General features: G+C 43.2%; 1 protein-coding gene across 1 annotated transcript in view; it reads left to right on the forward strand.

The window, feature by feature from the left end:
• The window catches only part of HSD17B4 (hydroxysteroid 17-beta dehydrogenase 4), a 269,906-nt gene that overhangs the window by 245,929 nt on the left and 6,867 nt on the right, over positions 1–17,110 (forward strand). Inside the window, exon 23 of the mRNA XM_066603105.1 lies at positions 13,632–13,759. Coding sequence (XP_066459202.1) covers positions 13,632–13,759 — 128 coding nt within the window. The remainder of the gene's footprint in view (positions 1–13,631; positions 13,760–17,110) is intronic.

Raw genomic sequence — 17,110 nt, forward strand, 5'->3', positions numbered from 1 at the left:
ATGGCTCTTCATTCCTAACCTACATACTTTGTCCCTTGTCTCTCTTTATATAGTCTGACGTATGTATTTTTCCATTTGCCTTGCAACCTATTTTTTTTTCCCCAATCCACATTTTCTCATTTGTCCTTTTCTCAGGTGCTGTCCAGTTGCATTGGTGGCTACTCTGGCTATAAATGTAATACTAAACAGTTATGTTTATCTGTCCATGGTACAAATCGGAAATAACAAGTTTACGATTAGTCATTGCATATCATGGGAGGGTAGGCACCAAAAATGACAGAATAAATTATACAATATGTGTCATAGGACTACTAAAAAAAATCATAGTTGTCGTGCAGTTACAGAGGTTTTTCCAGGCAGCACCCACCAGGATACACCAGGGTCGAAACAGAAGCACTGCTCCGCCGCCTGTGTAGTGGCCGGCGCTTGTAATTACAGGTATAGCTCTCATTGAAATTAGTGGGACCCAAGCCTGCAATTAAAAGCGCAGCTCCTATGTATTTCAATGAGTGCTGCGTTTGCAATTACGAGCCCTGCCCACTCCACAGGGATTGGAGCTTGGCCTCTACTCCGACCCTGGATAACCACATAGTGATGACCTTACACAATTATATAATTAACAGGTTTTGTTTACCATGCATACATTCTTAAAGTGTTCTAATCTGTTGTATTAGTAAAAAGAAAGACTTCTGGGTGATTTTGAATTACTTAGAATCTCATGTAAATGAGAATCTTGCAATAATAGTCCAAATAGATTAATTACACGGCTGTTATTTATAGCAAATCAGTGGATGGTAAAAATTGCTCAGAAACGGTACAAGCAAAATGTTCATTTGTGGTTTAAATGGTTAACAAAGTGAAGGAAAAGAAATTCTGTAGTTAAAAATGTACGAAGATTTATTTGTACTTTTTTATATCCAGTTTGTCATTGCAGATGCCTAAATAGTATGTAAAGTGACCCTCCGGTCCTGGGCAAACAAAGATGGCCGCACTGCTTTTTTTTGACTACCTGATACACACTGCATTTGCTGATTTGACTAGCCGGTACTACTTACATGGGCGGCACTGGTCAATCAAAGTAGGTGTAGTTTCTTAAGGCCCATTTACACGTAACGATTGTCGCTCAAAATTCTTTCAAACAACTGAAAATGAGCAATAATCATTACATGTAAACACTGCCATTGTGACCTTTTCATCTGAACAATGATTTTATGCTGAAATTAAAACCCATCCTTGAGCCCTAGTGTCTCTTAACAGACCGCATTCTGTGTTCTTTTTTTTTTTTTTTTTGCACTTTTATTCAGTTCCAACAGGGGACTTGAACTAGGGATCATTTGATCGCTTGCACTTTATTATGCAATAATTCAATACTGCAGTTTATAGCAATTTTTGAGTCCTCTCTGCTGGCCACCCCCTGATTGTTCTGTGGGTGATGCAGGAAGGGATTCACCACTAACCAACCCCCTCTGCTGACTTTTTAGACATGTGGTCAGCTTTGACCACCGGATCTAAACAGTTAACTGCCATGATCCAAATTAGCTCTGATCGTGGCAGTCAGTTGTCCGAAACAGATGATAGTCGCTGAGTATGGAGTGGACTCTGCTTCCGAGCCCACTCCACACAAACTCCATGCTGAGGGTGACTAGTGAAATTCGCAATTGGACCCTCTCAACCTTGCGTTTCAAGCTACTCAGCCTCTGGCAAATGAGATGGAGTGGTGCAATTGAAACATACTTCTGTATTGCTTTGTCACGGAGAGGACTAATGGGTGATGTGCTAGTTATCTGAAGAGTGCAGTAGTCAGGGCTGTCCTTTTAGAAAACACATTTTAGGATGAGATAAAGGCATGCAGAATGTCTGCTTTTCTTGTAATCATTGAAGATGTTCTTGGGATAAAAAGATATCCGATATTTACAGATCATAACCCTTTTACTGAAATATCGTTAGTTTTGTTGTGGTCTGAATGAAAACCATTTATTGTTACAATTGTAGAATACATTTCATACTCCGGCCGTGTAGGACAGTTTAAAAATATTAGATTTGAACTCTGGCAGTCCTCCTGTTCCTCTTTTCACGCAAAGGAGCAGATACCGGTACTGATGTTAGGTTGATGCCCTTCTAAGCCTTATCCAGCTCTTGTGTAACGGCCTGTGTCTTTGTAACTGCTTAATGCTTTTGAGACTTTTGGAGACCCCACAAACTATCTTATTCTGGCACGTATGGTTGTGCCACCTTGGAGGAGCATGACTACCTGTGCAACCTGATTGGGCTGTAGGTACCGCCTCATGCTACCAGCAGTGACAAGGACACTAAAAAAGTGTTAAACAGGATAAAGAGAGAGTAATTGGCCTGTACCTGCAAAACCATTCCCTTGTGAGGGTTGTCTTACTGTTGTCTCTCCAGTACATCTGTTGCACATTTCATCTGCACCAAAGCAGGTGATATTGATTCACCACTGCTTGTTTCCTAGCCCGACAGGCTGCTATCCCTGAAGTTTAAGTAACTTGGGGTTATACTGAGCTGCTTAAAGGGGTTGTCTCGTGGCAGCAAGTGGGTCTATACACTTCTGTATGGCCATATTAATGCACTTTGTAATATACATCGTGCATTAAATATGAGCCATACAGAAGTTATTCACTTACCTGCTCCGTTGCTAGCGTCCCCGTTGCCATGGTTCCGTCTAACTTTGGTGTCTTCTTGCTTTTTTAGACGCGCTTGCGCAGATGCATCTTCTCCCTTCGGCTGGTCTTGGAAGCATTGGCGTTTTGGCTCCGCCCCCTTGTACGCATCATCGCGTAGCTCCGCCCCCATCACGTGCCCATTCCAGCCAATAAAGCCAATTGCTTTAATTTCTTTCTGCAGTGTATATATCAATGTAATTTTTTGTCATCCATGTGTATTGCTAGATTTTGTTCTCATCTGTCTCCATTCAAAAACATATTGGGGAAGAGGGGCGTCATGGAGCTAATTTTTCACAGTCACAATGATGGTCTTTCATCTTTTTTTTTTCTCTAAAAATAAGTGATAAATAATCCTCCTTGTAACCTGTTAATGAAAACTACCCTGTGAGTCAATATTCAATTTTTTAACAGGCCTTGAAAGGTTGATATTCATTCACAGGGTAGCTATCTTCCAATAGGTAGCACTGTGGGAAATTATTCCATCGCTCATTTGCACAACTTTTTCCCATGGAGCATTGCATGGCTTGTGAGACTCCCTACACCAGGGGTGTCAGGCATTTTCACAGAGGGCCACATCAGCCTTATGGTTGCCTTCAAAGAGCTAATTGTATAGTAAGGGCTTGTTCACATGGGCATATTTGTGAAGCGTATGATGCATGCAATTCTGCGCACTTAATAGGCAGTGAATGAAGTCCATTGTTTTTAATGGGTGTGTTCAAATGATGTGCAAATGCATGAAATGTAATGCAGCATAACCTATTTTTTTTTCTGCATATTACGCATCACAATAGGCCATCTAAGAGCATGGGTGGGTGCAAATATCCAGTGAATACGCACAAAACCTGCATATTCACTGCATATTTGCACTCCATTTCAATGAGCCGGTCTGCTTTCTTCTTTTTTGCATGTGTGAATACGCAGGTTATTTGCACCCCTAAAAACATGCTGGAGCGCCCAAAAACCGTGGGTGTTTTTTAATGACCAAAATGCGCTTGCACTTTTGTGAACAAGCCCTAATTGTGACCCCGAAGTGTCCCCAGTAATAACTGTGACCCCCATACTGGCTGAAGTGGTAACAGCGACTCCTCCATAGTAGTCCCAGGAATACTGCCCAGCCAAAGGCCAGTAGCAACCCCCTTCATTGGCCTTTGGCCAGACAGCATCCCTACAAGTTCTACACTCTCCCCTCCAGTCTTTGGCAACTCCTGCTGAGTCTGAGACCGCCAACCTCTCACCTTGACGCAGACATCAGTGGCCACATGTTCTGTACTGTGCCACAGGACCGGAACTGCAGATGGGGTGAGTAGGGGTAGCGCCCACCGGAATAAACCGGGTCGGAGTGGAAGCTGCTACTCCAACCCGTGTACAATGGCCAGTGCTTATAATACAAGCACCGACCACTACACAGGGGTCGGAGCAGCGGCTTCTATTCGAACCCCAGTGTATCCCGGTAGTGCTGCCTGGATAACCCCTTTATTAAGTGAGCCAGACTCAACCCGTGGGCCTTGGCATCAGTGTCCTACACCCTTGTAGTGCTTTCTACAATGAGAAACGTTATCCCACCCCCTCCCCCTTTTTCTGTCCAAAGCATTCCTTCCTATTTTGCGTCTTGGTAATCCATGTATTGATAATGCATTGAAACCCTTATAAGAGGTTATAGTGAAGCAATGCCGTTCTTTCTGTAATTTTCCATACAAGTCAGTATTGTTTTCTGTCCTGTAGTGTCTGGTTCTAGCTAGTAAAATGCTTGGCTCTTCCATCATTCCATTCCCAGGGATTTGCAGTGACATTTTTTTCTTTTCAACATACCATGCGGGTTTCTCTTAAGAATCCTCTTATCACGCTTCACTTTCATAGAGGGGACAACGCCACTCTTGACAGGTTTGGAAATGACTAGAAGACTTTTATATATAGTACACACATAATGTCTGTTATTATTCCGTGGCTATAAATCTCAGACGGAGCTGCATTTGCTTGCCATAAACTGCTTGGCATAACACATTTCCTGTGCCCTCTCAAATCACTGCTTTCTCGTTCAGACACTTGATTGCTATGAAGGTTTACATTTGAGCAGTTTGTTTGTCTATATTATAGTCCTGCATGTAAATTAAATAATAATGCAGAGGAACTGAAAGGTGCGAGAAAAATGTCTTGGTACCTAAGAGGTTTAGAGGAGGAAATGTTTTTAACATTCGGCCAATTTCTGAAGTTAAAAGCATTCTAAATCAAACTGCCATAGTATTGGATATGATAATTCGATAGTTGGCCGTGCTGACCTAGGGGAACTGGGAAAAACAAAACTGAAAGGTACAAAACTTGAGTGAATTCTGCATTGAGCAGGGGGTTGGACCCGATGACCCTGGAGGTCCCTTCCAGCTTTACCAGTCTATGATCCTATACAAAGTGGTGATCTTTTAACATTTTTCCTTTTATTTTCTTTTGTGTGTATTAAATGCTTATTTACTTTCAATCGCTCATATTCTCCCGATATCCGTTATTGTCCTCCATGGAAAAAACAGCAATGATATAATTAGTATTTTAGCATTGATATTTCAGTAGGGACAACATTTTACTGCTGAGTTCTTCTATTGATGTACTATAGAGTCTAGGTATCCACGCTGTGATTTTATGGTTTTTTTGTATGAACCTTTGTCATGTACTTGTAAGTTGAAGCCCCTGAGCCCTATTGCAAAGTCTGCAGACAGGGCCCTCATTTGTCATGTGCATTTTATGATACCGGTGGCGGAGGGGTCTTGGGGCTCTTTTGGCCACCAGGGTCCAAGTGCAAGGGATACCTCTTGAACTCCCTACAGCCATGGCCATATTTATAGCACATGCCTCTTTAGGTACTAAGGCGAAATACACTGTTAAGTTGCTTGACACTTTTTTTTTCACAACACAAACTGTTTCTCCTCTGTCTTGAGAGAGACCGCATCAACTGACATTACTATTTATCTATACATTCTTTGTCAAAAGAAAATCAAGCAGCACCTAGGAGTTGTCGTTTTGCTGCAAAACCTGGCATGCGGTTACACCTGGCAAGCACGATATGGGGCCGTGAATCCCATCCCCATATCGCGCTCCCCAAAATAGGAATTCCTCGAGAATGCGAGGCATTTTCATGTCAAAAGAGCCTCGCATCACTTCGGGGAAGAAGCAAATCTCTGCCGCAGCGGAGGTTCGCGGAGTTTCTCCAATGGTTTTCAATGCAAGACCTCACATCGCATGCACTTTGCACATGGTGAGAAGCTGCTGCCGGCTCCACTGTAAGCAATGTGCAATGTAAGAGTATGTAGAAGGCTAGAACCTGCCGCGATGCTATGTTGGAACACTTCGCTCATGTGTATGACCACATTCTTGTCCGTGTCAAGCCAGCCTTAGGCAGATATGCAGGTGATTAGAGTTGTAACGTTATTAGATGAACTGACTTCCCACCTGAAGCCCTTAAGGTGATTCCACCCTCATAGCTGTCAGAAGCTACTTGTGTGTAATGCTGCAAAGAAAAAACTACAAACACTTTTTCTTTAATGCTTTTTTAGTCAGTTAACAAAATACAAGGTAAGAGAAATCTAAATCAAATCAATATTTGGTATAACCACTCTTTTTGCCTTTAAAACAGCTTCAATTCTTCTGGGTACAGGCTCTTTTGAAGAAGCACTAAGAAATTTGCAATGTTGAGGACCGTAGACACAGTAGTAGGCCAAGGAGACTTGGCACAGCAGATAAAAAGACCCATCATGCTTATTTACCTTCGAAATATGAAGATGTCCATCAGTGCCATCAGCTCAGAACTGGCAGAAACCAGTGGGACCTGAGTACACCCATCTACTGTTTGAAGAAGTCTGGCCAAAAGTGGTCTTCATGGAAGAATTTTGGCCAAAAAGACATACTTTCAACATAGAAGCAAAGCCAAGTGACTCAACTATGCACAAGAACATAGGAACTGGTGTGCAGAAAAATGGCAGCAGCAGCTCTGGACTGAGGAGTCAAAATGTAAAATATGTGGCTGTAACGGAAGACTGTTTGTTCTCCGAGAGCCTGGAGAGCGATACAATAACGGGTGTCTGTAGGCAACAGGGAATTATATTGCAGGTTGCTTACAACTTTGTGGTTGCATTTCAGCAAATGTAGTTGGGGATTTAGTCAGGATTAATGGTGTCCTCAATGCTGAGAAATACAGGCAGGTACTTATCCATCATGCAATACCATCTGATTGGCTGCACATTTATTCTGTAGCATGTCAACATGCAAATGTCATGAAGAACTATCTTCAGCATAAAGAACAAGGAGTCCTGGAAGTGATGGTACGGCCCTGATCTCAACATCATCCAGTCTGTCTGGGATTGCATGAAAAACAGAAGGATTTGAGCAAGCCTACATTTACACAAGATCTGTGGTTAGGTCTCCAAGATATTTGAAACAACCTCCCTGCCAAGGTTTCTTCAAAAACTGTGTGCAAGTGTACCAAGAAGAATTGATGCTGTTTTGAAGTCAAAGGGTGGTCACACCAAATATTGCTTTTGATTTTAGATTCCTCTTTTGTTCGGTCACTTAAAAGTTTATTATTGTCAATTAACAAAATGTAAACCCCTCTATTCTTGAAAACATTCTTACTTTGCAGCATTTTCTCCACATATGCCTGTATGCACATAGACTCACCACCCAAATGCTCGCTATATATAAGCACAGATATATGTGCAATCTATATGTTATATACTGCTAAATGCAAACACTACAAGTCTAGCCATAGTGACCAAAATAAGTATACACAGTTACAGTAGCCACACATAACTGAGGGAGATAAGCCACTCATCATGGTGTACAACAAATACACATAACGTTGTTGGCTCCACCGCAATATAATATCAATGACCTCTGTCAGGTAAGGGGCCTCTACTACAAAGCAAAGCACTATGATCTCCGTCCCAAGATATTGTCATGGCATTCAGTCATTCCCAGCATGCAGATGACACTAGTTCTCCCAATCACAGTCAGGCCAAAGAGCACCATCCATCCGAACTGGTTTCTGCTCTTACCATAATAACTTGCGTCAAGATCCTTCCAAGAGCCCGTGAACGCAAATGCAGTCTGACAAGTAACCAGTGGAATCTTTGCCTTTTTCATACTGTTTTGCAGTGTCCATTGGAGGTTTCTGTTCTTAGGATAGAAACATTCAATGTATTTCAATCATGACTGCTATTGCATACAGTGTCTTCCCTCATACCTGGGCTTATATGATAAAATATATACCGCATGATATACTTTCTGTACTGGATGTTTTTATATAGAATAACAGTCTGCTGTGCTATTCCATGCATCAAAAAAGGGTATCCCTGCCGTATATCAGCCCAACGGAGGCTAGTTAGTTGAATGGATGCCTCTGGGCACATTTGATGTGTGAAGAGTTTTCCTGGAGCCCACGGCAAGTGCACACTGCTAAATACAGTGCGAAAAAGGCTCAAAGCAAATGCCTGCAGGTAATGACTGATGACTGTTAGAATTGCAGCCACAGTTGCAAAGTTTTACAGCTTGTGAAGAATAGATTGTACTATGTGCAGGCAGTGCATAAACGTTCCCCTGTGTTATGTACCCTACACCCATCATTCTCATCTGCCCATTCCTGGAAGGTGGCTGCTACATCCTTGTCATTTTCTTCATTGCCCACCTTTTATTTCCAGTATGAGCACAAATATGAGAGATTGATTGTGACCACACCTGTATTTACCTGGCAAAGTCCACTTAGGAAAGGTATGGCAATAGTATGGTATATCTAAAAGACGACATAAACATGGTGTAAATTACAGATTACAAATTATGACGGGCATGATCTGGCCGACCTACATGTGAATATAAGGTGGCCTATCTTTGGACTGCAGCTACATATGGATTGTCATACCTGCATGTATATCAGTAGTGTATCAACACAACTCCCAACTATTCCCCTTGCACACAAATTGTTCTGTACAGCTTGCGATCATAAATTACAAGATTCTGCTTGCCTGTGAATAGTACCATGTAACGTGATAGCTTACCCCTGCCCACCCACCATAAGGAATGCCCACAGGCACACCAGTCTATGTACTTACACTTCTGACTGTAAATTTGTCAAGGACTGTCAGGAACTGGTACCGTAGCTACAGTCTGGGTGGGCGAATCAGCAGTGGCACTTCTTCCTTGGCGCTGTGTGCAGCCTGTACAAGATGTGCTGATTAGTGAAGCCGCAGAAGAGCTGAGGGGCCATTGCTGGTCACCTTCCCTTTTGCTCCACCTGCCAACCTCACAAATTCTGGTAGGAGCAGTGGGATTGTATAAAAAATAATTGCAATCACCTCCTGCCGCCCCCTGAAAAGTACCTCCCTAGGCACTGGACTTCCATTGTCTTGTGGTAAATAGGGCCCTGGTGATGGCCTAATGCTAGTATATGTCATCACTTTATGATCAGTGAGGGTCCAGCCTCTAGAATCTGACCAATGGCTCAAGTTTTATGGGCTGCTAGAGCACAATGTGTTAATGTTAGTCCTGTATTTTGACCAACATTCTTGATGTATATAGTCTGATGAACACTCCCGCTTTCTTTATTGCTACTTTTAACTTTCTTTTTACTTTAGCATTTTTAATGCAATAGTTTAATTGAACAGTTTAAGGAAATAATTATTTAGCATCTTTTTTTTTGTCTGTTTATTTTCAACAATTAATCCTGTATTAGAAGACTACAGAAGAGCGAAGGAAATGCTTCTGTACTGTTGTCCAAGTTTCCCATTAGGTAGAAGCAATATGTTCTAAATGGAAAAATACTCGGACAAGCCAGAGCTTTCTTTTATGTGAGACACACCGGTTGTGTGGCCCCTTGTTAAATCTTTCTGGCAGGACATATGGCATTGGAGATATGGCATGAGAGAGAATGGCTGAGTATATGGCAGCATAGAATGAAGTGGCAGACACTTTTTTCCCCTTTAAGGAGATTCCCTCCTGCAGGCTCTTAGAGTCAAACGGATAGCAAAGACCTGGTGCTGTTTTTTGTATTTTTTTGCCAATATTTTTTATGCACTTATGAAAAGAAACTACATGCTGCAAGTTCGTACAGCACATTTACACTCTTCATCCATTACCCATTCATTGACCTTACAGTTTTGTAAAAACTTGTGAGATCAAAACCTTTTCAGGAAACCTTTGTTTGTCTCTCTACGTAAATGTTGAATTCCTCAGCCAGCGTTTCTTACTGAGTTCAGTCTACCTACCTGGGTGCAATATATCCACAAAGGAATAGTGTGGAAATTGAATCATGCGTATACCATAGAACACGGGGTCATTTCCCTTAAAAAATGAGCTAAATCACAAGAGATAATGTCCGTATTGGGTACAGTATTTTATTGCTCTCTACGCGGCTGGTAAATGTTGCATGACCAGTACATTTTTTGCTTCACTGGTTCAATTCTCTCTTGTTACATCACATCTGAAATGCAGTTTGACAAGACTGAAAGAGACAGGAGTGTTTTTAATTTTGAGCTGAAGCCAAATCCTTAAAGGGGTTATCTACTTTTGGTCACTTTCAGGAGTACATATAATGGAGTTATACACACTGGCCTTCCTCTAGCATTGTTCCAAAAATGTATCACCACAGTATGCATTCTGCTAATAATGATACAGATAAATCCCCCAAGAAGCAAATATCATGTAAAAAAGTCACAGTAGGCGGCCATATTTGGTATAATGATGCAACATACAAGGGCAGGTTTAAACACCACAGCATGCAGACAGCCAAATTACTTAATCGAAGAGCGTGCATAAATGCAATATATTGATGAACAACCACTCGCACCACATATTGGGGACTGCTTAGTTTATTTGCACACAGATACGTCATAGAAATGGTGCCAGTCCAACTGATGCATGTAGTGCACCATGCAGACCTATAGCCTATTAATGACATCTCATTTGAAATATCACCTTAAAAGTGAAGCACATTCATTCTGACACTGGTCTCTTTTCCTGTAAAATTAACATAGGGACTCGCAAGATAATGAGGCCCCTTGACATGGGTTGCGAGCTTGTATATTTTGGTTCAAATATACCAATGGCTCATATTGTTATATATAGTTATTTTTACAGTAAATGGTCTAGTTTTAAATGCTGGGGGAGCCCAGGGTGTCAGCAAGTGTGGTTCACTTTTAAGATGCAGGGCAGCCTGTCATGATTTATTGTATGATGCATCATTAATAGGCTGTAAGCCTGCATGGGGCACAACAAATGGGACTGACACCCTTTTGTATGTCTTATCTCTGTGCAAGTATAATACTAAGCAGCCCCCCAATATGTGGTAGGCAAGAATGGTTCTTTAGTATATTGTAGCTATGCAATGCTCCTTTATATAGAATTTTGACTGACTGCATGCATGTGGAATGTTATGGTGTCTATACATGCCCTTGTATTTTGTATCCGTATACCAGTAAGTACGGACTTCTGGGATTTTTAACAGTAATCCAAACCTGATTGTAAGTGTTTTTGCTTCATATTGCTTCTGTATAGTGATCCTTCCACATGCAGCAACAGGTATCCTCACTAAATACATTGGATAAGTAATCTACTTTTGTTGAAAAGTATTTCCCCTTACATACAGCAGTTGATATGTTCATCGTGCAGCCTGTGCAAGTCCCCAGGCAGCATGGCAATCATATTTGCAGAATTGTCCCTTAATTCTAAGCATATTGAATCAATATAGAGCAAACATATTGGGGCTCTTGAACTAACTAGTAGATAGTGACTGTGTGATAGCAAACGCATCCACTTAAGGGCAGAGTTCTCGTCCCGAGACAAAAGAGCCATGTTCCAACACACTGTTGAGTGCTGGGCACAGTGCCGTAAGCTTGAATGAGGAGTCTTCCCCTTGCTTGGTACTGCCCATATCACGCTATACATTCCTGCACAGCGCTTCCATGTGGGTGCTGACTGAGTGTGTAGCAGGAGTCGCTCTTTGCTACACTCTTTGTATATCTTGTACTGGACACTGAGACTAGCTTTAACTTTGTAGTGTTCTTTATGTCAGTTTTAGAATTCTTATTTGGTGCTTTAAATAGTGCAGTGCGGTGCTTAAGTTTAAAAACTTTTCGTCGTTTTTTTTTTTTCTTTCAAATCCTATTTGAGTCTTTCCTGCACAACATGTTGATGCATTTTTTACCATTATTATACTAAAGTATATTTGTGAGTACATACATTGTGTTAGAGCTCATCTCTTGTTATCTTGGACCAAATCCTTCAGTTTTCAGTCTGTTTATACATGTGCAGCATAAGGCCGGCTGCATACCGGAGAGCTTGATTCCGCATGTGGGTTCTCGCAGCAGAATCTGGCTGTGACTCCGGCCTGTGACCCTGCGTTCCTGCATTTTCTGTATTCCGGATGACTGTGGACGCTCGCAGTACAGATTTTTTTTTTCAAATATTTGTTTTTCCAGCGCTGTCATTAGGCAATCACGCAGGTACCCGCAGCCTATCCATAATATCAATTGCGGATGGGCTGCAGGTTAGACGGCTCCCATAGACTTAAGTGGAGGCTGTCCGCGCGGAGTCCACAGTAAAATAGAGCATGCTGTGATTTTTGTTTCCCCTCTGCTCGCAGAATACGCAATTAGTTTCTTCAAGTGTGAACGAATAAGCGATTTTACATACCTTTCGAAGCATGCTATTTGCTACGGATTCTCCATGCAAACGCCGACGTAAAAATTCCGACGTAAAAATCTGGTCGTGTGAAGCCGACCTAAGGTGTCCAATCAGGGAAACAAAACCTTGGATGTGCCTCTGAATGTCTACATAGATGCATCAAAGATAGTTCATGATTAGAGATGAGCGAGTATACTCGCTAAAGGCAATTGCTCAAGCGAGCATTGCCTTTAGCGAGTACCTGCCCGCTCGAGACGGAAGATTCGGGTGCCGGCACGGTGGAGCGGTGACTAGCGGCTGTCAGCAGGAGGGGGCGGGGGGCAGAGAGGGAGAGAGAGATCTCCCCTCCGTTCCGCCCCGCTCTCCCCCGCAGCTCCCTGCCCGCTGCCGGCACCCGAACCTTCCGTCTTGAGGGGGCAGGTACTCGCTAAAGGCAATGCTTGCTCGAGCAATTGCCATTAGCGGGTATACTCGCTCATCTCTATTCATGATCATTTGAGCTTTTTGTTTGCAACTTAATTATATGAGCAGAACATATGACTGTGGTTCCATCCAGTGTGGTCACATGATACAGATATAGTTTAACTTGCCTGTTATAGCTTTCATGGACAGGTCATCTTAAGCCATGAAAAAACAATTGTTCTTTTATCTTAACATGAAATAAAGCCTTTGTAAAGTAATTAAAAGGGTAAACAAACTGGTGCAGAAAGTTATCCTAAAGGCCCATCTAGACATCGATCATCACTCACAATTCGCTCAAAAGCAGTCTTTTGAGCGATAATCGTTGTCTAACTGCACACACATTGTGCAGTTTTCATTAAGCCTTCGCTGATTGTCAGCTTTCAACGTGCTGAAAGTGAACAATGAGCCTTATCCAGGAGTTCACAGCGGGATGCAGCTGATACTATTGTTTCAGCTCTATCCCGCTCCCTGAAGACAGGCTGGGTATGAAGAACAGAGCGGTCCAGCTGTGTTCTTCATACCCCCCTCAGCTGTATAACAGCCGGGCGCTCTGAGCGGGGAACAGCTGGATGCAGAAGACAAGCAGCCCCGCTTGTCTTCTGCTCCCCTGTTCGTAGTGCAAGGTGATCTCTCAACATTTGAGTGATCACCTTGCGTTGTAAATGGACACAGCTATTATCGTTTAAAAGACATCTTTTGAGCAATAATCGTTGTCTAAATGGGCCTTGACTTGTTAAGTCATGTTAAACTTTGCTTCATTTGTATTCTTATAAAGAAATAATGTTGTATAGTAGCTGTTAAATGCTAATTTCTATTTTTTCACTTGTTTTAAAGCCATTGACTTAAAGAATGGATCTGGAAAGGTTTACCCTGGAAAAGCTAGTGGACGTGTGGACACCTCATTTACTCTATCTGACCAAGACTTTATAGCTCTTGTTATGGGGAAGCTAAATCCACAAAAGGTAATACTTCCTTCACAATATTCTGTTTTCCAGCCTCCGTGCAATTTGTAAAAACCGTTTTAATGCATATGGACTATTGCGCTGTAGTGGCAGATGATGAGGATCATAGCTTTTTAGTGCCAGCATATTCCACACCTTTTTACAATGCAGAGGTTGAATGTACAAACAAAATCATATGAGGAGGGCCCTACTCATCTTAGGCTTCCCTCACACAGGAGTTTTTTTTACCGCAATTAGCTCGGCGTTTCGAACACCACGGTAATCGCAGTATAACGCTCCCAATGGGGCCTCACAGACATGCATTCGATCGCAATATTCGCGGACTATCTTTTGTCCCTTTAGCTCACCTCATCACAATGATTGGGTGCGCTAAAACACGCTGTCAGCCACAGGGAGCTGCAGCCGAAAACTGAAGTGATTTCATGTGTGAGGGAGGCCTTAGTGGAAATGGAGATGACCTAAAAAGATAAGTGTTTTGATTTGTAGTATAGTCCACTGAAAGTTGAGGAAGACACTAAAAACTGCATGATCCATAGTCCAAACAGTTTAACAAATACCCAAATGAAACCAAATTGGCGCTGAAGATCCCAAAATCATTTTTTAAAGGATACCGGGCTGATAACTCATTTTGAGATGCATATTCACCTTGTGATTGTTTTTCCATTCTTATAAATGAGGCAGTGGCAAACCTGCTTTACATTTGCACCAAAATCCACATGATTTGGTGTGGGTTTGTCCTAAGGATTTTCCTGCAGTTTATTTTTGGATTTGCTGTGGAAGTGTTTTAATAGACAGCCATTAAGTCTTGTCTCAGTCTTCTTTTTTGAAATGCTTAACTTGCACAAAAAAAAGGGCCGAGAGAAGGCTTAATAGCGGTCTACAAATATCTGAAGGGCTGTCACAGTGCAGAGGGATCAGCCGTATTTTCATTTGCACAAGGAAAAAACTAGAAGCAATGGGATGAAACTGAAAGGGAGGAGACACAGATTAGATATTAGAAAAAACTTTCTGACCGTGAGGATGATCAATGAGTGCAACAGATTACCATGGGAGATGGTGAGTTCTCCTTCAATGGAAGTGTTCAAACAAAGGCTGGACAAATATCTGTCTGGGATTATTTAGTAATCCTGCACTGAGCAGGGGGTTGGACCAAATGACCCTGGAGGTCCCTTCCAACTCTACCATTCTATGACTCTGCTTGGTGATCACATGTACTGTGCTTAAGTTTATCTGTACACCTGATACATGGTATTATTGTATTTTGACACCACTGGAAGCTAGGGGTTTGAGAGGGCTTGGATGGAAGAATGCCCCTGTCACACCCCTAGCTCCCAATAGGCTGATTTATGTAAGGTCCTAGCAACAGTGTGTCTAGAGATTTTTGGCTGCCCTGGAGTTAGGGATTGTTTTAATAATAATAATAAACTTCATTTGTATAGCGCCAACATATTCCGCAGCGCTTAGATAGACAGGGGATACAGAAAGACAAAAGTACAAATATTAAAGAACCACGGTTACATAGTAATCAATTGATGGAAACAATAGGAGTGCGGGTCCTGCTCCAACAAGCTTACATACTACAAGTAATGGGGTGATACAGAAGGTAAAGGGGCTGGAGATGTGCACTGTATGGCGAGGTGGAGAGTGAGGGGTGATATACACATAGACAATGGTCCGACATTTAGCCGTGTGACGGCAGAAACAGTATGACTGCAGGAGCGGTTTATGATGGCTAGCAGGGATTGCAGACAGTAGGTCAGGGAGCATGTTATCAGGCGGAGTACAAAGGGGTTTGTTTAGGGAATTCGGTATGCCTCCCTGAAGAGGTGCGTTTTTAGAGCACGCCTGAAGTTCTGCGAGTCCTGGATTGCTCGGGTAGCCTTTGGTAGTGCGTTCCAGAGGACCGGTGCTGCTCTGGAGAAGTCTTGGAGGCGGGAATGAGAAGTTCGAATTAAAGGGGCGCTTAGTCTGGTTTCGTTAGCAGAGCGGAGAGCCCGGGCTGGTTGATGGATTGAGATGAGGGAGGCGATGTAGGGGGGCGCTGCACTGTGGAGGGCTTTGTGGATGAAGGTGGCGAGTTTAAATTGAATTCTGTATTTAACTGGCAGCCAGTGCAGTGACCGGCACAGGGCAGAGGCGTCCGAGTAGCGGCTGGACAGGAAGATGAGCCTGGCTGCCGCATTCAGGATGGATTGGAGAGGGTAGAGTCTGGTGCAGGGGAGGCCGATCAGCAACGAGTTGCAATAATCGAGCCGGGAGTGGATGAGGGCAACAGTAAGCGTTTTTAGCGTGTCCACAGTGAGAAAAGAGCGGATTCTTGCGATGTTCTTGAGGTGCAGCTGACAAGTTCGGGCCAGAGATTGGATGTAGGGGGTAAAAGAGAGATCAGAATCAAATATGACTCCAAGGCAGCGGGCATGTTGTCTAGGAGTTATGGTGGCGCCACACACTGAGATGGAGATGTCAGGAGGAGGTCGGTTAGTGGAGGGTGGAAATACCAGCAGGTCAGTTTTAGAGAGGTTTAGTTTTAGGTAGAGAGAGGTCATGGTGTTAGAGACAGCAGACAGACAGTTAGTGATGTTTTGGAGTAAAGGTGCAGAGATGTCATGGGAAGAGGTGTATAGCTGGGTGTCATCAGCATACAGGTGGTATTGGAGGCCAAATCTCCTGATGGTTTGTCCAATAGGGGCTGTGTAGATAGAGAAAAGAAGGGGGCCGAGGACCGAGCCCTGGGGGACCCCAACAGCAAGGGGAAGAGGAGGGGAGGTAGAGCCAGCAAAGGAGACACTAAAAGAGCCGTCAGATAGGTAGGAAGAGAACCAGGAGAGGGCAGTGTCCTTTAGGCCAATGGAGCGTAGCATACTGAGGAGGAGTTTGTGGTCAACAGTGTCAAATGCTGCGGAGAGGTCGAGGAGGATCAGTAGGGAGTAATCGCCCCTCGATTTGGCTGTCAGTAGGTCATTGGATACCCTTGTAAGGGCAGTTTCTGTCGAGTGTTGAGGTCAAAAGCCAGACTGTAGGGGGTCTAGGAGAGAGTGCTCTGATAGGTAGCTTACAAGGCGGGAGTAAACCAGCCGTTCTAGTAGTTTGGAGATGAAGGGGAGGTTTGAGATGGGTCGGTAGTTGGCAGCATCAGTCGCGTCCAGAGTCGGCTTCTTTAGCAGTGGGGATATGATGGCGTGTTTGAAAGAAGAGGGAAAGATGCCAGAGGTCAGAGAGAGGTTGAATATAGTGGTGAGATGGGAGATGACCACTGGGGAGAGGGAACGGAGGAGGTGTGAGGGGAGGGGGTCGCTAGCGCAGGTGGTGGGGTGAGCAGAGAAGAGCAATTTGGAGACTTCTTTCTCTGTC

This window comes from Eleutherodactylus coqui, chromosome 5 (assembly GCF_035609145.1).
Source record: "Eleutherodactylus coqui strain aEleCoq1 chromosome 5, aEleCoq1.hap1, whole genome shotgun sequence".
NCBI lineage: Eukaryota > Metazoa > Chordata > Amphibia > Anura > Eleutherodactylidae > Eleutherodactylus > Eleutherodactylus coqui.